Source organism: Lates calcarifer, linkage group LG9, assembly GCF_001640805.2.
Source record: "Lates calcarifer isolate ASB-BC8 linkage group LG9, TLL_Latcal_v3, whole genome shotgun sequence".
NCBI classification, from domain to species: Eukaryota; Metazoa; Chordata; class Actinopteri; family Centropomidae; genus Lates; species Lates calcarifer.
In genome coordinates this window covers 7,388,330-7,398,568 of record NC_066841.1, presented here as the reverse complement: position 1 = coordinate 7,398,568, position 10,239 = coordinate 7,388,330, and the positions used below count along the sequence as shown (strand labels likewise).

The window sequence follows — 10,239 nt, the reverse complement described above, 5'->3', positions numbered from 1 at the left end:
GATTAGATAGGAGCAGGTCAAATATCTTTTTTTTCTTTTCTTTTTTTTTGCTCCTTTGTTTCTGTAACAATACAGTTTGTTTAAAGGTCTAGCAAATATTCTAAAAAGTCTGATTTACTTTGGGTAACCAAGCTTTAACAATAGTCACTATTATTATCACTGCTTCCTATTGCTAATTTGCACACCGGAATCAAATTCATTGTACTAGCTGCGGCTGTGTCCACCCTGCTGTGATAATAGGTCTGTCAGATGTGTGACGACGCATAAGTGTAGGGACTACAGTTTAATTAAGTCAGCATATAAAAAACAAAGCTGCTTGTGTTCATTTTTACAGTGCATAATGGTTTTTTTAAATGCAGGTGGGCTTTTAGTGCAATGTAATGACTTTGAATTGGTCCTGAAAAATGTCTCACTCCATGAACCAACTGCAACTATTTATTATCATACCTCAGGAGCTTTTTAGCTCACCATTTATACAAAGTCAATGAACATACAGTGCATTAAGCCAGCTTCATAGAGCATAATACAGCCCTACGCATTATATTAATTTGTGTGTCTCAGTCTCTATGTGCCTCATAATATTTTTTTAACATGGACTTCAAACACTTCCTCCAGTCACTTGCAAGCACATCATGTGTTAGAATAAACAGACATCCATGGTGCTATTAAGCGTCACCTGTGCAAACTGCGCTGCAGTAGCCCTAAAGTTTATGGTGTACTGCTCAGGCAACAGCAGAGTGGTAAGGACTGGGATGGGTGAATAGATGGAGGACTTGGATGCTTGCCATTACAATAAACAGTAGTTGGTTTGGTACTAGTGCTCGTAATTTTGTAAGCTGGGACAAGGATGAAGGGACAAATGTATAGTAAGTTAGTAAATTATCTTAATTTTTAATGTGCTAATGAATATATTTGGAAAAAAATATGATAGACAAGGGACATTGCCCACTGAACAACAAAGACTGAAAATGAGCCCAGAATTACAGCTGACAATGCTCACAAACATAAAGCACCTACCATAGGATAATTTTTAATGCATTTTGTTATGTTATACGCATTAGGAGAAGCACAGGTGTTACTAATAACATTAACGATGACTATTCAAATGTCCTAGCGATGACATTAAGGCAGAATGCATAAAAGCAGGACCTTAAAACCAACACAGCTGAATGAAAGTCAGCCGTCATTAATTTTATTACTCACACCTGTGCTTCTCCTACTGTGACATGTATACCCACGGGCCAAATGTACTTGGCTACTGTAGTGTCTTCCCCAACTTTGCTGATGTGATGGAGATTAATGTCCAGTGCAGGCTGCTGATGGGTCCACCCACTTTAGTCCAGTTGACTAATATCTAAGATCTACACGGATTAAATGTGTATAATTTTAACACAATAACAGAGGTGGATGGGTGGGGGAACTAACTCAACAGAAGTTGTTGGTCGATGTGAAGGTAGTTTACAGCGCCACCCTAAGGTAGGCTGTAACACAACATACACATATCACATACAAGCCTCAAGCACATTTAATGCAGGCAGCCATTCGCCACACGAGGGATACGCAGGTGGTGGCTCTTTGTTTACTAGTTTCTTTCGGTAACGCGCCTGCGTGGACGCGCTCTTTATCACACAGGTGCGCTCAGCTATGACCTCATCTCACCAGAGGACACACCGCAGGTAGACGTCGAGCGTTATCGCGAATACCGAAAGTAACAGAGATAGCCGTTAGAAGGTGGCTTACTTCTTGTATTATGATAATACGGATCACATGGCAGTATTTGATTAACAAAGAGGTTTTTAAAGTTAATGGACTTCTGAGCATAAGACAGTGGCTATAACGTTCAGCTAGCGTTTTTATAGCAGCAGCGTTTTTGTTTCATTTCTACGTTAAATAACCGGCATAATGTTGCTTAAAACGGAAGGGGCTGTTCATTTGAAGCAACAGGTGACATTTTTCAATAAACTATTGAATTCCCTCTTTGTTTAACAACAGTGGTATCGGGATGAAATGACAGATACAGCAGAGAGCAGAGTCAACATGGAGGAGTTTTTCAAAACGGTAAGCGTCACACAGTTTTCTTGTGTTTTATTTTATTGTTTCGAGTAGCCTAATGTATTTGTGTATGTATGTGTGCATAGGTGGGGGAGGTGAGAAGTCTCATTGGAAAGATCTCCTGTCAAGCAGAGGAGCTGGAGAGAAGACATGGCGTCATCCTCTCCTCTCCAAACCAAGACAAGAGTAAGTACAGAGCATCTTTGTCATAGTTCAAGGTGCAATTTTTATCGTAGTTTCCCCCCCATGACTAGAGCAAGTTGTCAAATGACAGAAAAGTAGAAATTCGACGCCTTCACTATTGTGCTGATGCTTTCAGAGGTCTGTCTCCTCCTTGAGGGCATACTGCCCTGAAAATGCAAACAGATCAACAGACACAAAACGGCTCAACAGTCTTACACAAACACACCTGTGTCTGTTTGTAGAGGGGGTAACCGGTATTCTACAGGGTAATACATAGAAAAAGATAAACTAGATGTTATATAAAACCATGTCATGCCGAGGCATTTTAGAACTAAAGCTGAATATTTGAACATATGTCAAGACAGAATCTACATACACATACATGCTGCTACACAGTGATAATAGCAATGCTACATTCACAAGCCCAATAGTAACTGAAAAGAAAACTGAACAAGTGGTTGAAAAGTAATAAACTGTAACATTGTTGATATTTTACACTTTAAGATTATTGTATAATTCCCTCTATGATCCAAACTTATTATGCTGTTTTTAGAAAATAAAAACGAGCTGGAGCTGCTGAACAATGACATCAAGAAGAGCGCCAACGTGGTCCGAGCCAGGTTAAAAGGTGAGCCACTGCACAATTTTGTACAGTAGGTACTGATTTTTCCCATACTGTATTTGGGACAAAACACAATCAGTGTTAATCCAACATACAGTCTTTCAATGTGCATAGTTTTTATCAGTATGTGGCTGTGTACTTTCACTGTTTGAGACAATGAAGAGGAACTGTACAGCATATCACGCTTCCTCAATTTCTGGGACTGTATAATTTGTAACACAGGATTTCCCTTGCAAACGGATAGAAAATTAAGGTCACTGCGCTCCAGTCTGCTGCTGGTCATCAATAAACATACTGTCACAGAATAACAACCCCACACTGTGAATGGAGAAGAGAACTATAACTTTCTTTAGCAGACTCTTTTTATCCAAGATCTTTTCCTTGGCATTATTAGGGGTGCCTTTAAGTTTTAAGCTAGGTCTTAACTTGGTGTTGTCTCATGTTCTTTCAGCAATGCAGAAGAACATGTCTGTGGAGGAGAATGGTAAAAGTGCCTCAGTAATCCAGCGCATAGAGAAGAACCAGGTTTGTGTCTTTGTGTGTGTGTGTGTGTGTATAAATAGCCACATGCACAAAGATGGTTAACTGCATATTTTATGTAATATGTGTTCTTTCAGAGAGGCCTTTATGCACCTGACAAAATCACTACCAGTGGTCTGTGTAGAAGTTTCTGGCTCAACAGTCTGATCTGAAATTCTGTTGTTTCCTTTTCACCAGCACTCACACCTGACGCGGTGGTTTTCTGAAGTCATGCGGCGTCACCATAAGGCACAAATATCCTTCAGAGAGAAATGCAAAGCACAAATTCAGAGACAACTGGAGATTGGTGAGTGGCCATAAACAAATGGAACCAAAATATAAACACTTGTTCTTCCTCCCAGTCTGCTCAGTGTTGTGCAAATGGACTTAATATCATACACCAGGATCTTATCATATCATCACAGTTATCGTATTTTAGGGAGGAAAGAGCCTCTGCCAACTCTTTACTAGCAAGAAAACGTGTGGTGCCGTTGGTGTGGATATGAATACCTGTGTAGGTGTTTGTCTACTAATAGCTCTTTGGATCAGAGATACTGTTGGGGTGGTAACATTATTTTTCTTCCCAACTCAATGTTTTAGGATCCTTGTTCTCTTTTTTCATAGCTAACTATGCAGCACACCTCTCAGAGTAGAGTGGTGAGCATTCAGAAATGCCCGTTATTTCATTCTCTTTGTGCCTTGGTATTGCACATTTCCTGCTTGCTCTTTTATAAAAACAGCAAACAATGTGGATTGTCATTGGTGTATGTGTCATTGGAAATGTCACAGTCACCTGATAATTGTTCTTTTTTTATGAGCTTGTGATGGTCTGTTTTGTGATAGGTAATTTAAAGCTGCACACCTCTGTTTGAAATAATGTTTTTGAGGTAACTGTTAAACTAAATCTTTTTGAACACTTTTGTTTTTGTCTTTTTCAGTGGATAAAGTGACAACAGATGAAGAGTTGGAGGAGATGCTTCACTGTGACAATCTTGCCATCTTCATATCTGATGTTGGTGAAATTTCATTAAATTCTGACAAAGTGACTATCAGTTTATTTTTTGTTGTTGATCACCTAGATATGCAGTAAAATGTAATGGGAAGCTTGATGATTATTATGAAAATAATTGGTGTTTTTTTTCTTTTTCTTTTTTTGCTTCACAGATCAACTCTAACGCTCAGATTTCAAGCCAGGCCCTGAGTGAGATTGAATCCCGTCATCAGGATATCATCTGCCTCGAGTCCAGCATTAAAGAGCTGCATGAGGTATTTGCTGACACTGCCATGCTGTTGGAGATTCAGGTAAGATGGCTGCCTCATATGGAAATGTTTTATGATGATGGACATGAATAAATATACTTAAGTCATGGGACCAAAATCTGACTGATGTTAATATTATGTTTTTCTTCTGGCAGGGGGAGTTGATCAACAACATAGAGAAGAATGTGACGAGTGCTGCAGAGTATGTAGGTATGTCCAAAGCAGAAACTCATAAAGCAGTCACGTACAAAAAAAACCCATACAAGATAGCATCTCTCCCAAGCTTCTTCAAACCCTTCAAGAAGCAGACCTCGGCTAAAACTGCTACTGATCAAAACACCTCAGACTGAGCTCCTAAGCCTGTTTGAGCATTGACTGCACCAAACATCGTGATCAACATCAAAGCCCCAGCCTGATGGAAAACACTCTTCATCTGATTAGAGTACAGCGCCTGCATGTCAGTCGTCTTTCTAAGGGATAATGAGGAAGCAGTTATTTTTAACTTTAATACTGAATTTGAATTTGAACTGCTACGGTGACCTGTGAAATGAAATTACCCGTGCTGTGGACTTTGTAAGCCAACTTGTGAAACTACCTTGTAAAAGGACAAATGCATCAGAGGATACTATCTATACAGACTCCTGCCTTCAGACCTGGCAAAATTGCCCAGTTTCCAGTACAGTAATTAAACCAGTCAAGTCAATGTTTTAACACAAACCCACTCACACTTAGCTGGTGTTCCTCTTAGTGGCCAGTAGGTGGCACGATAACATCAGATGCAACTCTGAACCAGTAGGATCATTCACCTTCTCTCTGCAGTCCAGCTGATGTTTTTGTCTGATTCTGTGTGTTTTACTAAAGCAGTGTAATGTAATATCATGAAATGTCAGTTGTGGCAATTTACTGTAAGGTCCTAAATTAAATCAACTGTATGTGTTGAATTTGTCCAGTTGTTACTGGTGCTTCTACTCTAAAGTGAACCTATTCAGTGACCCCTAATGACACTGAATAGATTAATGTCAGAAGACGGGGCACAGGGTTCACTCTTAACAGGACAGAAATGTGTCAGTCAATCTGAATCATTTGTATTGGTTTGCAGTGATGCTTTCTGGGACAAGTGGACCCTAACAATGCCAGGAAAGTAGTTTTTTTCCTCTAATCTGTCATCCATCTGCAGGTCTAAAATGACAATGACTGGCTGTTAGTAACACTGATGTATGTAGCGTGTGACATATAGCTGCTTAAAATTACTCTTTGCTTGTGTGTTTCTCTGTGATCTGACTGAAGTGGAGGATAGGCAAAAACTCAGACAAGCCTTTTCCTGCATCATGGGAATGCTGCCAGGATGAACCCATTGACTTATCTCTCAGACTGCCTCTCTCTCTCTCTCTCGCTCTCTTTCTTTCTTTCCCCTCCTCCTCCCCCTCTCTCCACGCCCTGGATAAGATTTCACAGCATCTTTGCACTTTGCTGAAACCACTGATTTCCAAATGGGAAATTGTAGAAGAGGAATAGGAGTAAAATTAGGATGACAGTGTAATCTGAAGACAGAAAAAGGGGAAAGAGACATGAGAAGATACATAGAAAAAATTAAACAGACACAGGTCTACATAAAAATATGGTTTCTTTATTGGTTGTGCCAGGGTGTGAGGCCCTCAAAATAGGGCTTGACCACAATTTAAAAGGGCTGAATGATGTGTGGCTGCATAAAATGCAAGGCCAGGTTGTCTGCTTGGATTAATAGGTCATCCTTCTGTCTGCCATTTAAGCAAACAAGGCTAATGTGCTGAAAATGGCCCATCTCCAAAAGAACCATTAAACATTTCCCCTGTTGGAATGGACTACAAGGATGGATGAAGTGATAGGAGAAAAGGTTGAAGGACAAGGGGGGGGGGGGGGGAGGGGGTGAACAGTCTCTTTTTCTGCCTCTTCATGGAGCCTCCAGAGCAGGTTTACTTCTTGACTTTACCCTGGGCAGCCACAGCCTCCATGGCCTTCTTTACGGTCTCTTCGTCACCAAGGAAAGACATGGGCTTGATGGGCTTCAGGTCAGCGTCCAGCTCATACACAATTGGGATTCCTGTGGGCAGGTTCAGCTCCATGATGGCTGCATCAGACATGCCTAGAGGGACAGGCAGATAAACCAGACGGGTAGACATGAAGATCAGCAGCCGGAACAGAGGGAATGTAATTGATACATTATAAAAAACTGTCTGGAGCCTAGCTAAGCATACAGGAAGGACGACTTGCATAATAAAAATCAGTCAGCAGGGTTTTCTTTCTGTCTGATTATTATAGTTATTATAATGACAGTAATTTGTAACACATAGGAAACTTGATCTACTTCTGTCTCTCACCCTTAGCCCTGACACTTACCATTCCTATCTGACATTTACTTTTGCCCTTGAGGCTTCCTGGCTATATAACTCCCTTATCCATGTCTGGCCACTCCTTGAAAAAGTACAACCTTTCTACATAAAGGTCGTGACTGTAACGGGAACCAAGCTCATGACCCTCTCCCCTGTCCCCGAGCTCTAGTGCTAGAGTCCCTGCATGCTATTTTTACACACTGTAATCCACAACTGTGTGTGTGTATGTGTGTGTGACTGATTATCTTGGCCTTGTATGTAAATGCAATTAAATTTATTTTCAAACTGAAATCTTCAGTTAATCACTATTTTGTGGCTTTAGATTCCACATCACTGCAGCTCTTACTTCTTCTTCATTGTCCCCCCCCCCACACACCCAACTGCAGTGCTCACCTTCCAAGTGCTTGACGATGCCACGGAGGCTGTTGCCGTGGGCAGCGATGATAACGTTCTTCCCAGCTTTGATCTCAGGAGCGATGACGTCGTTCCAGAAAGGCAGGGCACGGGCGATGGTGTCCTTCAGTGACTCACATGTGGGCAGCTCGCCGGCCTTCAAGCCCTTGTAACGCCGGGACTGGAGGTAGTGAGAACAGCAGAAGTTAGTTTACTCCCACAACAATTGACAGAAGTTACATAACTGCATGACTGCAGAGTAAAGACTGGTGTTCTTTAAAATTAATTTAAGTCAATAGCTACTTCACGGTATCTCTTTGAATAGTTTTAATTGATTGAAGCTGTTCTTTAGGGATTAGTAAGATTAATCATATTAATGTATTGCTTCTTCTAGTCAGTTTCTTTTGCTTTCAGTTGCCTCACCTCACTGATGATTTTGTGGTAAGGGTGGTCCTGGTCCATGGGTGGAGGTGGGATGTCAAAAGAACGGCGCCAGATCTTCACCTGCTCCTCACCGTGTTTTGCAGCTGTCTCAGCCTTGTTGAGACCGGTGAGGCCTCCATAGTGGCGTTCATTCAGGCGCCAGGTGCGGATCACAGGCAGCCACATCTGGTCCGTGCCCTCCATGATGGTCCACAGGGTCTTGATGGCGCGTTTCAGCACAGAGGTGTAGCACACATCAAACTTATAGCCAGCCTCCTTGATAGCCTGGGCTCCACGCTTGGCCTCCTCCACGCCCTTCTCACTGAGGTCGGCATCGAACCAGCCACAGAAGCGGTTTTCCTGGTTCCAGGCGCTCTCGCCGTGGCGGACAATAACCAAACGATGAGCGGCAGCCATGCTTACAGTGTTTCTACTGAGTTTACCTCAAACCAAACACAGTACCCTCAGCCCTTCTAAGTTGTGCACACACACTGGCTGACAACAACAGTGACCCCCCAAGCCAGCATACCACACTCTTTTTATAGCAGCCTGGATAGTGACAGCAGACAGGCCTCCTTTACTTTCCACCTGTGAGAGGCATTCATACTGATGGACATACAGGAACAGCCAATAGAACCAGACCTGGTGGGCTGGTGGGACATGTGGTGGCTGGGAAGGCCAGAGGTCAGATATTAAGCCAAAATAGCAACATGACTTTTAAACTGAGATCTGTGGAACAAAAGTGGAAAGATCAGGGTTGGCTACAAAAAGGCAACTCACTCTGACATGAGCAGGTTCATCACTGAGAGAGAAACTACTGCTCATTATACTGTAAAGAGGTCATATGTTTAGTAAATACTACCTATGCTCACAGGGTATTTGTTAGTGGAATAACAAAGATATTGTGGTCACTACAGGTCCACTCAGTTTCATGACTGTGGCAGAGGAAAATCCACAAACAACATGTTGCCAAAACACAGCAGAATTAACTAGCTGTACACAGTATTTGCTCATCTGCTCTAACTGTACATGTAGTAGCCAGTGCCAGTGACACAACCCCCACAAGCTGCTGCTACTATTAGAACTACAAACAATAAGTATTATTCACACAATATTGGTTAGAAAAAAGAACTAAGAACAGAGAAACAGCTAGAGAAACAGTAAAAGGCATAAAAGGAGTAAGTTTGTCTAATAAAGTAAATGTTCCTAAAGCCTCCCCAGAGATCCTGAACTACATCCTGGCTCACAAGGGCTTAACCTGGTCCAGCCTGAAAAATCATCATCTCTTATCTAATCATCATAAAATCTCTGTTAAATCATTAAAATAGGACATTTATTTAATTATTTAATGTATAAACTGTAATTGCTGTCCATCGCCTCTAGGAGTTGCTCTAGTATCATTTACACAAATGTGTTTTACATGCACCATGCAACATTTATCTCACACTGCATTCAGTTAAGACTGTGCAAACCTGGCATTTTATCTCATTAAGTGTGTTTTTATGAGATGAAAATATCTGAGAAATAAATCATTTTAGTAAGAAACTGTTGGATGTACTGCACATATATACCATGTTGTTAGTACTAGCAGTTGTATATTGGGATCAAACTGCCCTGTCAGTATCTTTTTTTAATACTCAATTATTCAAGCTATTGTGAGTCCTGAGATGAGAAATGCCTAGAGTTCCATCTTACTGGAAATATAATATCCCACTGAGACAAATAATCAAAGCCAAATATTCTACAGTATCCTTCATGAAATTCAATGTTGGAAAGAAGAAGTGCACTGAAACTCACAGGACAAAGATAAAAGTGCTGACAAAGCATGGACACCAAGCCACAGGGCCACAGCTGAGCTGTCAAACAAAGTCAATGTCTCTTGCCTCTTTCAATCAAATTATGATCCAAATATAGACACAAAGAGAAATACGATAGTCCACAAATATAATATTAATGGAAATCCAGGCCTGGTGCCAACCTGCATCATGTGATCACGAAAAGAGGATGGGTTATTGTATTGAACAAAGTAAGAACTATTCATGCTGCAGGAAAAACACTGGATCTACCTGACTGTATGTGCCCACTCTTGTACTATGGTTGACATCCTGCCCAGCAGACAGCAGACATTACACATGGCAGGGGAACATACTATAGTAAAAACTTCCAGCAGTTTAAGAGTTGTGAATTAGTGAACACCAAAACAAATCTTATATACGTGACTACTGTAGTTGCGCATGCCCAGAAACACATCATAGTGAGTGCTCATTTTGTTCTGTCAGTGATTGTTTAGCTATAAGTTTTTGTTTTGTTGCATTTTTTCTGCCCCCTATGTCCCAAAATAGATGCATCTTTAAAATCTTAATAAGGCAAAATATTTAATCTCATCACCACCAAGGGAGCGACTGTTGATTATTAAGG

The 10,239-nt window shown here is 41.2% G+C and overlaps 2 protein-coding genes across 3 annotated transcripts; one reads left to right on the top strand and one right to left on the bottom strand.

The window, feature by feature from the left end:
- The first annotated feature begins 1,524 nt into the window (after nt 1-1,524).
- On the top strand, nt 1,525-6,614 carry LOC108886053 (syntaxin-2). 2 transcript variants are annotated; one of them, XM_018680667.2, is made up of 9 exons: nt 1,525-1,676; nt 1,993-2,058; nt 2,139-2,238; nt 2,789-2,863; nt 3,309-3,382; nt 3,575-3,683; nt 4,315-4,388; nt 4,541-4,678; nt 4,792-6,614. In XM_018680667.2, the coding sequence occupies exons 2-9, from the start codon at nt 2,008-2,010 to the stop codon at nt 4,984-4,986; spliced, it is 816 nt and encodes a 271-aa protein (XP_018536183.1). In that variant the 5' UTR covers nt 1,525-1,676; nt 1,993-2,007; the 3' UTR covers nt 4,987-6,614. The 2 variants fall into 2 exon arrangements, with proteins under 2 accessions (XP_018536183.1, XP_018536184.1); XM_018680668.2 differs by having other exon boundaries at nt 1,528-1,731.
- On the bottom strand, nt 6,244-8,355 carry pgam2 (phosphoglycerate mutase 2 (muscle)). Its single transcript, XM_018680669.1, has 3 exons — nt 7,822-8,355; nt 7,399-7,579; nt 6,244-6,758 (listed from the first exon to the last, which is right to left on the bottom strand). The coding sequence occupies exons 1-3, from the start codon at nt 8,236-8,238 to the stop codon at nt 6,589-6,591; spliced, it is 768 nt and encodes a 255-aa protein (XP_018536185.1). The 5' UTR covers nt 8,239-8,355; the 3' UTR covers nt 6,244-6,588.
- Nucleotides 8,356-10,239: the final 1,884 nt, after the last annotated feature.